This window comes from Oncorhynchus tshawytscha, linkage group LG19 (assembly GCF_018296145.1).
Source record: "Oncorhynchus tshawytscha isolate Ot180627B linkage group LG19, Otsh_v2.0, whole genome shotgun sequence".
NCBI classification, from domain to species: Eukaryota; Metazoa; Chordata; class Actinopteri; order Salmoniformes; family Salmonidae; genus Oncorhynchus; species Oncorhynchus tshawytscha.
Genome location: NC_056447.1, coordinates 28,946,387 through 28,965,607, shown reverse-complemented (window position 1 = coordinate 28,965,607; position 19,221 = coordinate 28,946,387). Strand labels below are relative to the sequence as shown.

The window sequence follows — 19,221 nt, the reverse complement described above, 5'->3', positions numbered from 1 at the left end:
TTGGAATGCACATGTTTGGTGCCATTTAAATGGGTCACTTCACAAAGTGAAAGAATAAGAGCTATAATATCAGAACCATGTAGAAACTGCTTTGGACCTGGCCCATGATCACAGTAAAGCAGTAGCTCACCTCCAGCTGACTTTTGTGATTGAAAATGATATGCATTCTCAACATTCACACTTCTGGGGGAGGGGTGGGATGGGGATATTGTCACTAGTTTGAAGAGTACAGTATGTGAATGTGTGTGTGAGTGTGTGAGTGAGAGTGTGCAAGAGGGATTAAGAGTGTTTGATATGTTTGCAGAATGCTAATGAAATTAATGTCCCTGACACTGTAATATCTGGTATGTTATGTTGTGATTTTGTACATACAATTCATGTCAAACGTTCATATTCATATTTTCACATACTGTTTATTTAGATACAATGCAGAATTTGACTTACTGATTTACTCAATGCAAATAATCCACTTTTACAATTTCCAATCCTTATTTAGCACATTTCAGCATTTCTTTGCATTGATTTCCAATATATCTGTTCTCTGACTCTTTGAATGAAAAAGTGAATCTTTAGAACTAAAGAACTATATTTATCATAAATAAAATTGTAAAAACCCGTTAAAGGATTTGTTTTATCTGTACAAGCTTTATCTTCATTTTGTAATCTCTGGATGGAGTTTAATCTACATTACTTATAGTATAAATATATACAATCAAATGTGAAAAAAAGTTATGAAACATAATATATACTGAAAATACAAAGAGCTGAATGAGTTGATCTACTCACTGGTAATTAACACATAAAATGACTTACAGGAAGACCTAGTTACAAACTGCATTATCAAAGAGATCACAGCAGTTCGTAAAGTACAAAGTGGCGTTGGTCACCGTGCTCCAGGAGCCCTCAAATGAGATGGTCCCATTGTTCACAGTGCTGCAACAAAGTATTAGGTTAGATTTGGAGAATGATCTGTTGAGAAACATGTTATATCTAGCTCCTAACCCCTCTTTCACTGTTGTACTTGTTCAAACCTACCTTCCAAAGAGATCAGTACAGCAGTTTTTTAGGTCTATATTTGTGGTGTTGAAAAAGGACGTCCCGAAAACATCCAAACAGTCAAGAGGAGGAACAAAGAGAATACCTGGAGAGGTCACAAAGAAACAAAGTAAACATGATGCTCCTGCACTCCTGCACATACTAATCTAAAAATAAACGTGTGAGATGACACATCCAGGAGAGGGCAGATGATGAGGAAACTGATATTAAGAACAGTTTTGAAGTGAAAATAAGCACAGACCTGCAATACAGGCATTAATCAGAGACACACAGGTCCCAGTGAACAGGGCTCTCAATACCAAAGAGGAGACGTCGGCTCTTCTGGATGGGCATATGGAGGCTATAAAGTAACATCACAAAATACGGAAATTGTTAAAAATATATTCTGATGGATGGCAACACATGGAGAAAGATAAGGTGGTACAAAGTGTGGAATCTTATACTCACAAAGGCCTCCAATTACGATCCCCAGTGAGCTGAAATTGGCAAATCCGCACAGAGCAAAAGTGGAGATGATCTCTGATCTGACCTGTAAATGTAGAAACTCAGTACGTTAGAAGATTGTGCTACAACTGTAATGTGATTATCTCACCTAGCTATCTTTATTTTATTTGAATTAACCTATATTTAACTAGGCAAGTCAATGTAGAAAAAATATATATATTTACAATGAAGGCCTACCCCAGCCAAACCCTAACACAGACGATGACGGGCCAATTGTGCGCCGCCCTATGGGACTCCGAATCACGGCCAGTTGTTATACAGCCTGGAATCAAACCAGGGTCTGTAGTGACACCTCTAGCACTGAGTTGCAGTGCCTAAGACCGCTGCGCCACTCGGGAGCCCTTAAGATGAATGCTCTAACTGTAAGTCACTCTGGATAAAAGTGTCTGTTAAATGACTCAAATGTAAGATACACTTACAGAGCATCAAAGAAACTTCCATAGTACACAGGTCAATACAAAGGTCTTACACATGTGTAGGAATGTACATGTGTTGTCAGGGGTTCACCTAGGGGTCATGATGGGGGCTGTACCAAATGTTTGATGTATTATAATAATAGATTATGCTTATGTTGTATTAAGAGGTATAGGAGTTATAAGACCCCTCCCTCTTTCCATTTACAGGGTCCTAGACTACAGATTAACAATATTGTTCCACAGTTGTTTTCTAGTCTATCTGCCTCTTATAAAGAAAGAAACGTTCTGAGAAATGTGTGACTGAGACAGAACTCTGCAGGGGAGTGTAAGAGATAAGAGACAAGTCAGACATTCCACAATTAATCAACTTGTGGAGTGGACATTTACTGCCTAGGCCTTAGAAAACACTGGAACTATTGTATCTCTCTTGCAAGTTTATATAGCTGTGTATGCATGAGCTTGGTCTGATGAGTAGAAGGTAACGACGTATGCAGTGACATCATTAGGGATGGACTTCGGGTTTAATAAAATTATTTGGGACCTTTTCTATTTTGTAGAACTTACTCGGAAACATGCGTGCTATGTACCTGTTGTCTACTTCTGTCTGCAATTGCATTAATAAAGTATTTTGAATGATTTAATTAAAGCTATTGTCATAATGCTAATTTCACCAATGAGCCAATGATTGACAAGGAACAAGGAACGAACCCCAACAGTGACCAAATCCACGTTTTGGGAATAATCAGTAATACTACAGTATGCACGTACAGTAGTATTTATGATTTTATGCACATAATAATTTCCAATATGCACATACAGTATTTGTACAGTAATTATAAGAGTGGGGAAAGCATACGCACGGAGATCCATTGCCTCTCATCGCCAATAATTTCATCCAGACCGTTGACTCTGTTACTCTTCAACTCTGACAGCTTCTGATATGCCAGAAACTCATTGAGGAAGAGCTTGGTGCCGATGAGTTCCGCTACTATGAAACTCTCTTCAAATGGTATCCCCATCATGAAGGCCACAGGCATGAACACATAGGAACAGATTATCTATGGGTGCAAAGTGCAGCAAGAGCAAGGGTCAATAATGGGGTTAATAGTTTCCAGTACATAAAGTATCAACTTTAGATATTCTAATCTGAATTATTTTACACATTTCGATGATTTGGACATCTTACCAAGGCACAATGAATAATGATCTTATCTTATTTTGTGATGTGCACAATTATTCAGCCATGCATCACACGCTGTTAAATAAAAAAATGCCAAAGCATGTCCATCACTCATCACGAAGTACTGGGTTAGTCATGGGTGTCAAGTCAAGACAGAAGGATCTTTGAATGTGAAATGGGATTAAGGTATGTGGAGCTGCCTGGAGCGTACCTCAAATGTGATAGAGGGAAATCCCACCAGGCCTCCCAGCCAGCCAAGAGATGCATTGATGAATGCCAGTATCGCAAGGAATGCAATCAAGTTGGCAGCTATATTAGCAACAAGGCCTATTGATGTAGATGCTCCACTGCTAGCTGCTTCCAAAATGTTCTGTTCATCACTGGGGAGTTAAGACAGCCCAATATGAACCACAGAAAGTCTATTATCTATACAACAAAATGCAGAGGAATGTAAAAAATCGGTAAATGGCAAACACATACACACAAAACACAAAAATACATACCCACAAGCCACTTTGATATTTTCCTCTGATGTAAATTTGCTCTCTTCTGTCTCCGGATAGGACAGCTTGGAGATTGCCAAGGCACATGGGGCAGCCATTACAGAGGCAGATATCATAGAGGATGCATCAATCTGTGGGGCATTGAGCAATCTCAATCTCACATAACGATGAAGATCAGTTACATTAGAATTAACTGAGACAAAAGATGAAAAACTGGGTGCATTGGAGGGATGACTCTTTGGTCTTACCCCAAATGAGATGAATGCACCCATCACACTTCCTGCAATGGTGGCAAAGCCTCCAACCATGACAGCATGCACTTCAGATTTGGTCATGTCCTTCAAATAGGGGCGAATCAGCAATGGCGCTTCAGTCTGATGAAGAAAACATTATAAAGAGGAATGCTTTAATAAAGAATTCTACACAGCAAGTGGATAGAATCAGCTAAGCCTAACCAAGTTGATTTAATGTTTAACTTCACATTTTTTTAAATAATGATTGGAACGATTAATTTGAATCGATGAATTTACAAAAGAATTTGACGAAATGAACGATTACCATACAAATATTTTTAAACGGCTGAAGCAAGCACACACATTTTCTACAGGAAATGTATCTTTTTTAGTTTAGCCATATTTATCTTACCTTAGAAGTGTTTAATTGAATTGCAATGTCCCATAAATTGAATGCCCAAATCAACTTGAAGTATCTACAAAACAAGTTTTGCAGCCACATAATCCAAAACAAAGGCTAGCTAAAAAATGTATTCCTAAAATGACTGTTCGCAATAAACAAATGAATACTTTGATTCACATGATTTGAGCAGTCATGGTGGACTGAATTATGTGAATCAAATGAATCATTTGTTAATTTGTTAAGATTTTACTGTGTTAGAGTTCATATAAGGAAATCAGTCGATTGAAATACATTTGTTAGGCCCTAATCTATGGATTTCACATCACTGGGAATACAGATATGCATCTCTTGGTCACAGATATATATTTTGTAAAAGTAAAGAAAACCAGGTAGGGGAACGTGGATCATCTCCTCCACATAGAAAAGGCTGTTGATTGTCAATGTATCTGACTGTCGCTGGATATTTTTTTATTTAACCTTAATTTAACAAGGCAAGTCAGTTAAGAACAAATTCTTATTTACAATGATGGCCTGGGAACAGTGGGTTAACTGCCTTATTCAGGAGAGAATGACAGATTTTTACCTTGTCAGCTCGGGGATTCGATCTAGCAACCTTTCAGTTACTGGCCCAATACTCCAATCACTAGGCTACCTGCTGCCCCGATATTGGTGGGAACTGGAACACACTGTTGTACATGTCGATCCAGAGCATCCCTAACATGCTAAATGGGTGATGTCTGGTGAGTTTGCCGGCTATGGAATAACTGGGACATTTTCAGCTTCCAGGAATTGTGTTCAGATCCTTGCGACATGGAAATGTGCATTATCATGCTGAAACATGAGGTGAAGGAGGCGGATGAATTGTACGACATTGGGCTTCAGGATCTCGTCACAGTATCTCTGTGCATTCAAATTGCCATTAATAAAATCAAATTGTGTTCGTTGTCCGTAGCTTATGCCAGACCATATCATAACCCCACCGCCACCATGGGGCACTCTGTTCACAACGTTGACATCAGCAAACCGCTTGCCCACACGACGCCAATTGCCCGGTACAGTTGAAACCGGGATTCATCTGTGAAGAGCACACTTCTCCAGCGTGCCAGTGTCTATCGAACATGAGGATTTGCCCAAGACAGTGAGTTGCGATGCCGAACTGCAGTCAGGTCAAGACCCTGGTGAGGATGACAAGCCCGCAGATGAGCTTCCCTGAGATGGTTTCTGACAGTTGGTGCAGAAATTCTTTGGTTGTGCAAACCCACAGTTTCATCAACTGTCTGGGTGGCTGGTGTCAGACAATCTCGCAGGGGAAGAACCCGGGTGTGGAGGTCCTGGGGTGGCGTGGTTACACGTGTTCTGCGGTTGTGAGGCCGGTTGGACATGCTTTCAAATTCTCTAAAACGACCTTGGTCAAGAAAATAACATTACATTCTCTGGCAACAACTCTGGTAGACATTCCTGCAGTCAGTATGCCAATTGCACGCTCCCTAAAAACTTGAGACATCCGTGGCATTGTGTTGTGAGAAAACAAAAATACATTTTAGAGTGGCCTTTTATTGTCCACAGCACAATGTGCTAAATCCCCTTGAGTTCTCGAGGGATAATTAGGGGGTTACCCTGACCAGGACTCAAACTGTGGTCCCTGTGACTGTCATTCCAAAACCCTTATTTAAAAGGCTAAAATCTCTTGGTAAGGTCACTAGGTGTTTTACTAAGGTTGTTTAGTATTTTTACAAATTGTATTGTATTTTGTCATATTTCATTTTTATTCACTCGCCTCACTTTTCAAAAGATGTAATCTGTTAAACAGTAAATCAACTTTGTATGTCCTAATCCTCATCAATATTACTTTGTAAGACATTGTGAAGTGTAAACATCACTTAGTGTAATTACTACAATGGTGTTATCTTCAGTATATGTATCCTCCAATAATTCTTATATTGAAGTAGGAACTGAAATACCCTCGACTACAAACAGGCAAATGTACCTGTCCAACAAATATGTTGCCTGCAACACTCAAGGTCTCAGTAGGTGAGGTTCCCATCGTTATCTGCATTACCCATGCGATCTGAAAGGGGAAAAACACATGGCTTCTTGTTAACATAAATCATACAGTACACACACAAACCTAGAGCCATATGTATATGACTGTGCCCAAACCTAACACAGAAGCTTCATTTTGGGCTTAATGTTTGAAGGTCTCTTACCTTAATGATGAGCCATTGCATTATTCCAAGGAAATAAAGAACTGACATCACACTGCTGAAGAATATCACAATGGGCAAAGCCTGGAGAAGGAACAGGGACATATATTGATCAATCCTGGATTCATTATCAAATAAATAAATGTTTCTAGTACATTTACTGAACTATTGCTCACTGACCTGAAATGCGAAGATGTCGGATACTAGTGGTCCAAAAACAAATGATGACCCGTGTTTTGTGTAGTTCAAGAATATCTGAAATTTTAAAAACGAGGGAAAAGATGATTGTCTTCTCATTTGTATTCATGTCAACAATGAGGCTCATAGTTTGTCATTCCATGCAACTAGCTACAATTGTTACTTACATAATACTGTCTCAAATCAATGGTTAAGACAAAATAGCAGTTTTAGATTAGAGAGTCTGCCAGGTCGCAGTTGTAAATGAGAACTTGTTCTCAACTGGTCTACCTGGTTAAATAAAGGTTAAATAGTTTTTTAAAAAGTTGTTGGAGATAGCTTCATGGGCCATCTATGAGATTTCACTGTGCCTCATAAAAGAGGGACCTCCCAGATAAAATGACAATTTCCAGGTAGTTAAGGTTTACTACTTTAAGATAAGGAGATAAGGAGCAGTTCAGCAACAAGGATACCTGCACTTGCTCTCCAAGCCATTGGAAGGCTGTGAGTCCTGGCTCTGTCCTTATGACAAACAGTCCGATACAGAATTGTAAACCAAGACCCCAAAAAACTGACCTCCATGCCACCTGAAACGGAGACAAACAAACACACTTGACATACTCTTCAAACAATGTTTGGATATATATTATTGTTTATCAAGTGATTCTCCATAAATTGGTGAGTCAATGGAAGGAATTACTAGGCGTAACTGGTAAAAGACATACAAGGCCAAAGGAAGTCCACAGCAAATTCAAAGTCTATAGAAAACAGTCATAGATAAGCGGTTATAACCAATCATGTGTTATTACAGGTAGACATGCATTATGGGAAAGCCTGGCCACTCTCATCCTGTGATGGGATCAGAGCGATCTGCTGTGATGTTAAGCTTACCTCTGTCCTGTGGGCTGAGAAGATGAAAATGACTAGAATGAACATGCAGACCCCTCCAAATGAGATGAGCTGCTCTGGTCGCTTGCTTGTGTCCACAACGAGCCAAGTCACTAGCAGGACCAGCACCGCAACAACGAAAACTCTAAAGAACCCACAACAGACTCTCAGTCCACAGAGGAAAATACACTCACCAAATTAATTCATTTTCTCAGACCATTTAAAGTGTCCATATGAAATAGCTTCTTACCCTATTATCCATCCCCGGAAATTGTTGTAGCATCTTTGAGCTGGTATGAAACATTTGGTTATGCTATCTCCATGGTATGTCTTCACAAGGTCATAGGCTTTGGAGACAACTGCCAAACTGGTGAGGACTACAAGGGCAATGGACCTCTCAAAGTCCAATATGCATGCTGTGATGAAGTATGCCACATAGCCTGTGATATAGAAACAAAGGTAATATCAAAACAGCATCACATTGTTGTGATGAGAAATTGTCAGGGGACTGATTCTTAAAACATTTCACTTTCATGGGATAATTCATAGGATAGTGTACAATTTTCTCATTCAGTGTGGTTTTATTTTCTGGTGTTTGCACAAAAGGCGACACCTATATCTAGCAATGAGTTTGTAAATTAGAAGCCCAATAAGTACATTTGTTAGGGTTAAATTCAAATAAAATACCTGCTCCGAGCAAGCCCAGTACAATGTATTTGATGGTTTTGGCGTGAGCTTTAAAGTAATCCTCTGTGGCATTAATAGGCTTGGAAACCTTACTAAAGAACCAATCAAAGAACAGGTTAGTTACCACGGCATATTACAAACAACCATTCTTATATTTATCTAATTATCAACAAAGACATTACAACTTGTCTTTTTTTTCTGCACAATAGCTTGACGTGGTGTCAGGTAATGGACTACGCTGCCTTGTATTTATAGAGATTTCTCTTATGAGTTCATAAACATGAAGAAGACTTCATGATTAAAAGGATTAAAAGCTCAAGATAAAAGCAGGGACAAGAAGATTATCTGAGTTTGGAATTCAATCAAATAAACACATTGCAGAAAAAATGGTTTTGTCTCTCGCTCTGCACAATGTACAGAACATTTACTGATACTAATAACAACATGTTATTGAGTGGGTGAGACGAAACTAAACTCATTTTGATTTGAGTCAAACTTTTGCAGTGAAGTACTGTAAGTGTAATTGTGTTCTACATCCCTGCAACGAGGTGTTGATTAAATCTGTTTCTCAGAATCAACATTCAAAACGTTATGCTGATGTGTATCCTGATGTGTGTGCACCACAATAAACACTACAAACTTTAGCCCTTTAGTTTGATTGGCATACCTTAAATATAATCCCAATCCTTTTCTTGAGTGCTCCTCTTTGAAACTGCTTCTGTTACTAACTGAAATGCTATCCCCCTGAGAGGAATGAAGTGTCTGTTTATTCATCAATTCACATACTGTACATGTTGAAAAAATGTAAGCATGCAATTCTTTTCTTTACATACCTGTGTTTCAAATCCCTCATTGACCACCCCATTAACATGAGACAGAACTTTAAGCGGTGTACCAGTGTCTTCTGCTGAAAAAGAGAGGCAAAGTTTAGTCATTTGTATCAGCCGTTTGAAAAACAATGTTCACCACACTCAATGGAGCCAAAAACGTCACATCTTAAATCTTTATTTCCTCTGTGAAACACGTTGAGATTCTAGCACCCAGGGAGGGCGAAAGCTTTCAAACACTATCCTCATGGTCATCTTGTGGGAAAAAAAGTCCTCAAAAACACACGATCTGTTCAAAGCCTCCTTACACGTTCAATTCAGGAAAACAGGACAATAACTTACTCATTGTGAGTGCTGTTAGTCTGTGTGACGAATGCTATGTTGCAAAATACTGTGTCGGGACATATACACTGCCCTCCTTGAGAAATCTTATCATAAATTAACAGACAAGTTCAAGAGGAGCTTTAATCAGTTTCTCAGGCAGTCTTTGACGTAGGCATGCACGTGGCAAGTGTTGGGATTGATTTATTGATAGACCATTTGAAATAAATATTAGATTAGAGGCATTCTGTTTACTTTGGAAACCAAATCATTCACTTTGCCCATTCAGCAAAAATAAATAACAGATACGATTTTAGACTTAGGCCTAACCATGTAATAACATCCAATATGCAATGGTTGATTAGACATAACTGACTTTGTTAGGGTTAAATTCCTACTAAAGAGTCCATACAGTATAGTGGATTATCCTAGAAGGTCTATCTGGTAAACACTCCACCCTATCCTCTATATTATTATGTCGTAAGTAGAAAACAGAAGACCTAGCCCTTTTTTCTCCAGTACAACCATAACATACATTTTACATGTCTCATAAAAGTGCACTTTGAAAAAATATGACACGTTTAAAAAGCTTGAGACAAATATGTACTTAAAAATGTAATCTAAAAGATTTTTTCAAGTCACAAACACAGTGCTGTTTGCTTCTGTAAACAAGATGCCAGTGTGGCACAATACAAATTCTGTTATGTTGGTTTGTATGGACAGTGTAGACAAAGATTTTTATAACTTAACCCAAGATAGACCATAGCCTGTCCTTTCTTAGTCCACTCTGTACGTAACAGATTCCAGTTTTGGGAACAGAAAACTGTATTGAGATCAAATGTTTCATTAATCAGAAAATGTGCATAATGTTGGTCAAAATCCATCTCTCTCCATCTCCTCCCACTGCTGGCCACTAGGCTTCCTCTCATCACCATATTTTGTAGTGAGTGGATACGCCAACCGGATGATTCACACTTATACATCCGGTGAAATATCTGGCTCATTGTTCTGTGCTTTAACTGCAGTCCAGATCGTATATGCTATTGGCTTCAATGAGTGAGTGAGTGAGTGAGTGAGTGAGTGAGTGAGTGAGTGAGTGAAAGCATTTTTTAAAAATGTTACATTTTTATTTCACCTTTATTTAACCAGGTAGGCTAGTTGAGAACAAGTTCTCATGTACAACTGCGACCTGGCCAAGATAAAGCATAGCAGTGTGAATAGACAACAGCACAGAGTTACACATGGAGTAAACAATAAACAAGTCAATAACACAGTAGAAAAAAGAAAAAAAAGAGTCTATATACATTTTGTGCAAAAGGCATGAGGAGGCAGGCGAATAATTACAATTTAGCAGATTAACACTGGAGTAATAAATGATCAAATGGTAATGTGCAGGTAGAGATACTGGTGTGCAAAAGAGAGATCACAAAGAGATCAGGCTATAAAGTAACATCACAAAATATGTGGTTATCTCACCGAGCTATCTTTATTTTATTTGAATTAACCTTTATTTAACTAGGCAAGTCAGTTAAGAAAAAAACGTATTTACAATGAAGGCCTACCCCGACCAAACCCTGCGCCACTCGGGAGCCCTTAAGATGAATGCTCTAACTGTAAGTCGCTCTGGATAAAAGTGTCTGTTAAATGACTCAAATGTAAGATACACTTACAGAGCATCAAAGAAACTTCCATAGTACACAGGTCAATACAAAGGTCTTACACATATGGAGGAATGTACATGTGTTGTCAGGGGTTCACCTAGGGGTCATGATGGGGGCTGTACCAAATGTTTTATGTATTATAATAATAGATTATGCTTATGTTGTATTAAGAGAAGGAGAGGGGTTATAAGACCCCTCCCTCCTTACATTTACAGGGTCCTAGACTACAGATCAACAATATACAGTATATATATAGTGGGGCAAAAAAGTACTTAGTCAGCCACCAATTGTGCAAGTTCTGCCACTTAAAAAGATGAGAGAGGCCTGTAATTTTCATCATAGATACACTTCAACTATGACAGACAAAATTAGAAAAAAATCCAGAAAATCACATTGTAGGATTTTTGATGAATTTATTTGCAAATTATGGTGGAAAACAAGTATTTGGTCTCCTACAAACAAGCAAGATTTCTGGCTCTCACAGACCTGTAACTTCTTCTTTAAGAGGCTCCTCTGTCCTCCACTCGTTACCTGTATTAATGGCACCTGTTTGAATTTGTTATCAGTATAAAAGACACCTGTCCACAACCTCAAACAGTCACACTCCAAACTCCACTATGGCCAAGACCAAAGAAAAAGGTAGTTGTTTGGGCTAAATTATAGGTGGGCTATGTACAGGTGCAGTAATCTGTGAGCTGCTCTGACAGCTGGTGCTTAAAGCTAGTGAGGGAGATAAGTGTTTCCAGTTCCAGAGATTTTTGTAGTTCGTTCCAGTCATTGGCAGCAAAGAACTAAAAGGAGAGGCTGCCAAAGAAAGAATTGGCTTTGGGGGAGACCAGAGAGATATACCTGCTGGAGCGCATGCTACAGGTGGGTGATGCTATGGTGACCAGCGAGCTGAGATAAGGGGGGACTTTACCTAGCAGGGTCTTGTAGATGACATGGAGCCAGTGGGTTTGGCGACGAGTATGAAGCGAGGGCCAGCCAACGAGAGCGTACAGGTCGCAATGGTGGGTAGTATATGGGGCTCTGGTGACAAAACGGATGGCACTGTGATAGACTGCATCCAATTAGTTGAGTATGGTATTGGAGGCTATTTTGTAAATTACATCGCCGAAGTTGAGGATTGGTAGGATGATCAGTTTTACAAGGGTATGTTTGGCAGCATGAGTGAAGGATGCTTTTTTTGCGAAATAGGAAGCCAATTCTAGATTTAACTTTGGATTGGAGATGTTTGATGTGGGTCTGGAAGGAGAGTTTACAGTCTAGCCAGACACCTAGGTATTTGTATTGTCCACATATTCTAAGTCAGAGCCGTCCAAAGTAGTGATGTTGGACAGGCGGGCAGGTGCAGGCAGCGATCGGTTGAAGAGCATGCATTTAGTTTTACTTGTATTTAAGAGCATTTGGAGGCCACGGAAGGAGAGTTGGCTGGCATTGAAGCTTGCCTGGAGGGTTGTTAACACAGTGTCCAAAGAAGGGCCAGAAGTATACAGAATGGTGTCGTCTGCGTAGAGGTGGATCAGAGACTCACCAGCAGCAAGAGCGACATCATTGATGTATACAGAGAAGAGAGTCGGTGCAAGAATTGAACCCTGTGGCACCCCCATAGAGACTGCCAGAGGTCCAGACAACAGACCCTCCGATTTGACACACTGAACTCTATCAGAGAAGTAGTTGGTGAACCAGACGAGGCAATGATTTGAGAAACCAAGGCTGTCGAGTCTGCGAATGAGGATGTGGTGATTGACAGAGTCGAAAGCCTTGGCCAGATCAATGAATACGGCTGCACAGTAATGTTTCTTATCGATGGCGGTTAAGATATCGTTTAGGACCTTGAGCGTGGCTGGGGTGCACCCATAACCAGCTCTGAAACCAGATTGCATAGCAGAGAGTGTATGGTGAGATTCGAAATGGTCGGTAATCTATTTGTTGACTTGGCTTTCGAAGACCTTAGAAAGGCAGGGTAGGATAGATATAGATATCTTATAAAGAAACATTTTGAGACGTGTGACTGAGACAAAACTCTGCAGGGGAGTGTAAGAGATAAGAGACAAGTCAGAGATTCCACAATTAATCAACTTGTGGAGTGGACATTTACTGCCTAGGCCTTAGAAAACACTGGAACTATTGTATCTCTCTTGCAAGTTTATATAGCTGTGTATGCATGAGCTTGGTCTGATGAGTAGAATGTAACGACGTATGCAGTGAAATCACTAGGGATGGACTTCGGGTTTAATAAAATAACTTGGGACCTTTTCTATTTTGCAGAACTTACTCAGGAACGTGCGTAATATGCACCTGTTGTCAACTTCTGTCTGCAATTGCATTAATAAAGTATTTTGAATGATTTAATTAAAGCTATTGTCATAATGCTAATTTCACCAATGAGCCAATGATTGACAAGGAACAAGGAACGAACCCCAGATATTCTCATCTGAATTATTTTACACATTTCGATGATTTGGACATTTTACCAAGGCACAATGAAATAATTATCTTATCTTATTTTGTGATGTGCACAATTATTCAGCCATGCATCACACGCTGTTAAATAAAAAAATGCCAAAGCATGTCCATCACTCATCACGAAGTACTGGGTTAGTCATGGGTGTCAAGTCAAGACAGAAGGATCTTTGAATGTGAAATGGGATTAAGGTATGTGGAGCTGCCTGGAGCGTACCTCAAATGTGATAGAGGGAAATCCCACCAGGCCTCACAGCCAGCCAAGAGATGCATTGATGAATGCCAGTATCGCAAGGAATGCTATCAAGTTGGCAGCTATATTAGCCACAAGGCCTATTGATGTAGATGCTCCACTGCTAGCTGCTTCCAAAATGTTCTGTTCATCACTGGGGAGTTAAGACAGCCCAATATGAACCACAGAAAGTCTATTATATATGCAACAAAATGCAGAGGAATGTAAAAAATCGGTAAATGGCAAACACATACACACAAACACAAAACACAAAAACACATACCCACAAGCCACTTTGATATTTTCCTCTGATGTAAAAATGTTTTCTCTTCTGTCTCCGGATAGGACAGCTTGGAGATTGCCAAGGCACATGGGGCAGCCATTACAGAGGCAGATATCATAGAGGATGCATCAATCTGTGGGGCATTGAGCAATCTCAATCTCACATAACGATGAAGATCAGTCACATTAAAATTAACTGAGACAAAATCTGAAAAACTGGGTGCTGTAACGATATTCGTCTTCCTCTGGTGAGGAGTATGAAGGATCGAACCAATATGGATTGTGGTACGTGTCCATGTTGATCATTTATTAACTTTGAACACCAAAGACTAAATAACAAGGAGAATGAACGAAAACAAAACAGTTCTGTGTGGTGAAGACACAGAGACAAAAAACAATCACCCACAACTAAAATGGGGAAAACAGGCTACCTAAGTATGATTTTCAATCAGAGACAACGAATGACACCTGCCTCTGATTGAGAACCATACCAGGCCAAACACATAAATACTACCTAGAAAAAAGAACATAGACTACCCACCCCAACTCACGCCCTGACCAAACTAACACAAAGACATAATAAAGGAACTAAGGTCAGAACGTGACAGGTGCATTGGAGGGATGACTCTTTGGTCTTACCTCAAATGAGATGAATGCACCCATCACACTTCCTGCAATGGTGGCAAAGCCTCCAACCATGACAGCATGCACTTCAGATTTGGTCATGTCCTTCAAATAGGGGCGAATCAGCAATGGCGCTTCAGTCTGATGAAGAAAACATTATAAAGAGGAATGCTTTAATAAAGAATTCTACACAGCAAGTGGATAGAATCAGCTAAGCCTAACCAAGTTGATTTAATGTTTAACGGATGCCCCGCTTCACATTATTTTGAAATAATGATTGGAACTATTCATTTGAATCGATTAATTTACAAAAGAATTTGACGAATTTAAAAATTACCGTACATATATTTTTAAACTGCTGAAGCAAGCACACACATTTTCTACAGGAAATGTACCTTTTTTAGTTTAGCCCTATTTATCTTACCTTAAAAGTGTTTAATTGAATTGCAATGTCCCATAAATTGAATGCCCAAATCAACTTGAAGTATCTACAAAACAAGTTTTGCAGCCACATAATCCAAAACAAAGGCTAGCTAAATATTTTATACCTAAAATGACTGTTCGCAATAAACAAATGAATAATTTGATTCACATGATTTGAGCAGTCATGGTGGACTGAATTATGTGAATCAAATGAATCATTTGTTAATTTATTAAGATTTTACTGAGTTACAGTTCATATAAGGAAATCAGTCAATTGAAATACATTTGTTAGGCCCTAATCTATGGATTTCACATGACTGGGAATACAGATATGCATCTCTTGGTCACAGATATATATTTTGTAAAAGGTAGGGGCGTGGATCAGAAAACCAGTCAGTATCTTGTGTGAACACCATTTGTCTCATGTAGCACGTCACATCTCCTCCACATAGAGTTGATCAGGCTGTTGATTGTGGCCTGTGGAATGTTGTCCCACTCCTCTTCAATGACTGTCGCTGGATATTTTTTTATTTAACCTTAATTTAACAAGGCAAGTCAGTTAAGAACAAATTCTTATTTACAATGATGGCCTGGGAACAGTGGGTTAACTGCCTTATTCAGGGGAGAACGACAGATTTTTACCTTGTCAGCTTGGGGATTCGATCTAGCAACCTTTCAGTTACTGGCCCAATAAAATAAAATAAAATTGTGTTCGTTGTTCGTAGCTTATGCCAGACCATATCATAACCCCACCGCCACCATGGGGCACTCTGTTCACAACGTTGACATCAGCAAACCGCTTGCCCACACGACGCCGTCTTCCAATTGCCCGGTACAGTTGAAACCGGGATTAATCTGTGAAGAGCACACTTCTCCAGCGTGCCAGTGTCTATCGAAAATGAGGATTTGACCAAGAAAGTTAGTTGTGATGCCGAACTGCAGTCAGGTCAAGACCCTGGTGAGGATGACAAGCCCGCAGATGAGCTTCCCTGAGATGGTTTCTGACAGTTGGTGCAGAAATTCTTCGGTTGTGCAAACCCACAGTTTCATCAACTGTCTGGGTGGCTGGTGTCAGACAATCTCGCAGGGGAAGAACCCGGGTGTGGAGGTCCTGGGATGGCGTGGTTACACGTGTTCTGCGGTTGTGAGGCCGGTTGGATATACTTTCAAATTCTCTAAAACGACCTTGTTCGAGAAAAATAACATTACATTCTCTGGCAACAACTCTGGTAGACATTCCTGCAGTCAGTATGCCAATTGCACGCTCCCTCAAAACTTGAGACATCCGTGGCATTGTGTTGTGAGAAAAACAAGCCTTTTATTGTCCACAGTTCTCAAGGGATAATTAGGGGGTTACCCTGACCAGGACTCAAACTGTGGTCCCTGTGACTGTCATTCCAAAACCCTTATTTAAAAGGCTAAAATCTCTTGGTAAGGTCACCAGGTGTTTTACTAAGGTTGTTTAGTATTTTTACAAATTGTATTGTGTCATATTTCATCTGTTAAACATTAAATCAACTTTGTATGTCCTAATCCTCATCAATATTACTTTGTAAGACATTGTGAAGTGTAAACATCACTTAGTGTAATTACTACAATGGTGTTATCTTCAGTATATGTATCCTCCAATAATTATTATATTAAAGTAGGAACTGAAATACCCTCGACTACAAACAGGCAAATGTACTGGCCCAACAAATATGTTGCCTGCAACACTCAAGGTGTCAGGGATTTCCTCCTCTTCTTCCGAAGAGGAGAGGCGAAAAGGATCAGAGGACCAATATGCGGCGTGGTAAGTGTCCATGGTTCTTTTAATACGTAAACGTACACATGAACAACTGATTACAAAAAAACAAGAAACGTGTGAAAACCTAAACAGTCCTATCTGGTGCAAAACACAGAGACAGGAACAATCACCCACAAACACAGTGAAACCCAGGCTACCTAAGTATGATTCTCAATCAGAGACAACTAATGACACCTGCCTCTGATTGAGAACCATACTAGGCCGAAACATAGAAATACCCAAATCATAGAAAAACAAACATAGACTGCCCACCCAACTCATGCCCTGACCATACTAAATAATGATAAAACATAGGAAATAAAGGTCAGAACGTGACACAAGGTCTCAGTGGGTGAGGTTCCCATCGTTATCTGCATTACCCATGCGATCTGAAAGGGGAAAAACACATGGCTTCTTGTTAACATAAATCATACAGTACACACACAAACCTAGAGCCATATGTATATGACTGTGCCCAAACCTAACACAGAAGCTTCATTTTGGGCTTAATGTTTGAAGGTCTCTTACCTTAATGATGAGCCATTGCATTATTCTAAGGAAATAAAGAACTGACATCACACTGCTGAAGAATATCACAATGGGCAAAGCCTGGAGAAGGAACAGGGACATATATTGATCAATCCTGGATTCATTATCAAATAAATAAATGTTTCTAGTACATCTACTGAACTATAGCTCACTGACCTGAAATGCGAAGATGTCAGATACTAGTGGTCCAAAAACAAATGATGACCCGTGTTTTGTGTAGTTCAAGAATATCTGAAATTTTAAAAACGAGGGAAAATATGATTGTCTTCTCATTTGTATTCATGTCAACAATGAGGCTCATAGTTTGTCATTCCATGCAACTAGCTACAATTGTTACTTACATAATACTGACTCAAATCAATGGTTAAGACAAAATAGCAATTTTAGATTAGAGAGTCTGTAGATTAGAGAGTCTGCCAGGTCGCAGTTGTAAATGAGAACGTGTTCTCAACTGGCCTACCTGGTTAAATAAAGGTAAAATAAAAATAAATAAATACAAAGTGGTTGTAAATAGCTCCATGGGCAATCTATGAGATTTCACTGTGCCTCATAAAAGAGGGACCTCCCAGATAAAATGACAATTTCCAGGTAGTTAAGGTTTACTACTTTAAGATAAGGAGATAAGGAGCACTTCAGCAACAAGGATACCTGCACTTGCTCTCCAAGCCATTGGAAGGCTGTGAGTCCTGGCTCTGTCCTTATGACAAAAGGTCCGATACAGAATTGTAAACCAAGACCCCAAAAAACTGACCTCCATGCCACCTGAAACGGAGACAAACAAACACACTTGACATACTCTTCAAACAATGTTTGGATATATATTATTGTTTAACAAGTGATTCTCCATAAATTGGTGAGTCAATGGAAGGTATTACTAGGGGTAACTGGTAAAAGACATACAAGGCCAAACAAAGGAAGTCCACAGCAAATTCAAAGTCTAAAGAAAACAGTCATAGATAAGCGGTTATAACCAATCATGTGTTATTACAGGTAGACATGCATTATGGGAAAGCCTGGCCACTCTCATCCTGTGATGGGATTGGAGCGATCTGCTGTGATGTTAAGCTTACCTCTGTCCTGTGGGCTGAGAAGATGAAAATGACTAGAATGAACATGCAGACCCCTCCAAATGAGATGAGCTGCTCTGGTCGCTTGCTTGTGTCCACAACGAGCCAAGTCACTAGCAGGACCAGCACCGCAACAACGAAAACTCTAAAGAACCCACAACAGACTCTCAGTCCACAGAGGAAAATACACTCACCAAATTAATTCATTTTCTCAGACCATTTAAAGTGTCCATATGAAATAGCTTCTTACCCTATTATCCATCCCCGGAAATTGTTGAAGCATCTTTGAGCTGGTATGAAACATTTGGTTATGCTATCTCCATGGTATGTCTTCACAAGGTCATAGGCTTTGGAGACAACTGCCAAACTGGTGAGGACTACAAGGGCAATGGACCTCTCAAAGTCCAATATGCATGCTGTGATGAAGTATTCCACATAGCCTGTGATATAGAAACAAAGGTAATATCAAAAGAGCATCACATTGTTGTGATGAGAAATTGTCAGGGGACTGATTCTTAGAACATTTCACATTCATAGGATAATAGTCTGTGTGACGAATGCTATGTTACAAAATACTGTGTCGGGAAATATACACTGCCCTCCTTGAGAAATCTTATCATAAATTAACAGACAAGTTCAAGAGAAGCTTTAATCAGTTTTCAGACAATCCTTGACGTAGGCATGCACGTGGCAAGTGTTGGGATTGATTTATTGATAGACCATTTAAAATAA

General features: G+C 39.5%; 2 protein-coding genes across 3 annotated transcripts; both read right to left on the bottom strand.

The window, feature by feature from the left end:
• Nucleotides 1-393: 393 nt before the first annotated feature.
• On the bottom strand, nucleotides 394-9,568 carry LOC112219236 (sodium/nucleoside cotransporter 2-like). 2 transcript variants are annotated; one of them, XM_042301544.1, is made up of 18 exons: nucleotides 9,421-9,568; nucleotides 9,085-9,158; nucleotides 8,919-8,995; nucleotides 8,252-8,343; nucleotides 7,815-8,004; nucleotides 7,568-7,709; nucleotides 7,150-7,263; nucleotides 6,680-6,754; nucleotides 6,503-6,583; nucleotides 6,283-6,363; nucleotides 3,908-4,033; nucleotides 3,660-3,790; nucleotides 3,368-3,536; nucleotides 2,837-3,034; nucleotides 1,504-1,585; nucleotides 1,298-1,396; nucleotides 1,036-1,141; nucleotides 394-933 (listed from the first exon to the last, which is right to left on the bottom strand). In XM_042301544.1, exons 1-18 carry the CDS (start codon nucleotides 9,422-9,424, stop codon nucleotides 822-824), a joined length of 1,953 nt encoding a protein of 650 aa, XP_042157478.1. In that variant the 5' UTR covers nucleotides 9,425-9,568; the 3' UTR covers nucleotides 394-821. The 2 variants fall into 2 exon arrangements, with proteins under 2 accessions (XP_042157478.1, XP_042157479.1); XM_042301545.1 differs by having other exon boundaries at nucleotides 9,085-9,155; nucleotides 9,421-9,555.
• Nucleotides 9,569-13,558: 3,990 nt separating this feature from the next.
• On the bottom strand, nucleotides 13,559-18,939 carry LOC121838747 (sodium/nucleoside cotransporter 2-like; the record flags this gene model as incomplete). The annotated part of the gene is given in 11 exon segments (XM_042302015.1): nucleotides 13,559-13,912; nucleotides 14,042-14,076; nucleotides 14,079-14,174; nucleotides 14,680-14,805; nucleotides 16,775-16,802; nucleotides 17,213-17,262; nucleotides 17,402-17,482; nucleotides 17,579-17,653; nucleotides 18,071-18,184; nucleotides 18,493-18,634; nucleotides 18,740-18,939. Coding segments are annotated over 11 exon segments (1,083 nt in total), but the record flags the coding sequence as incomplete, so codon positions are not given.
• Between the last annotated feature and the right edge of the window lie 282 nt (nucleotides 18,940-19,221).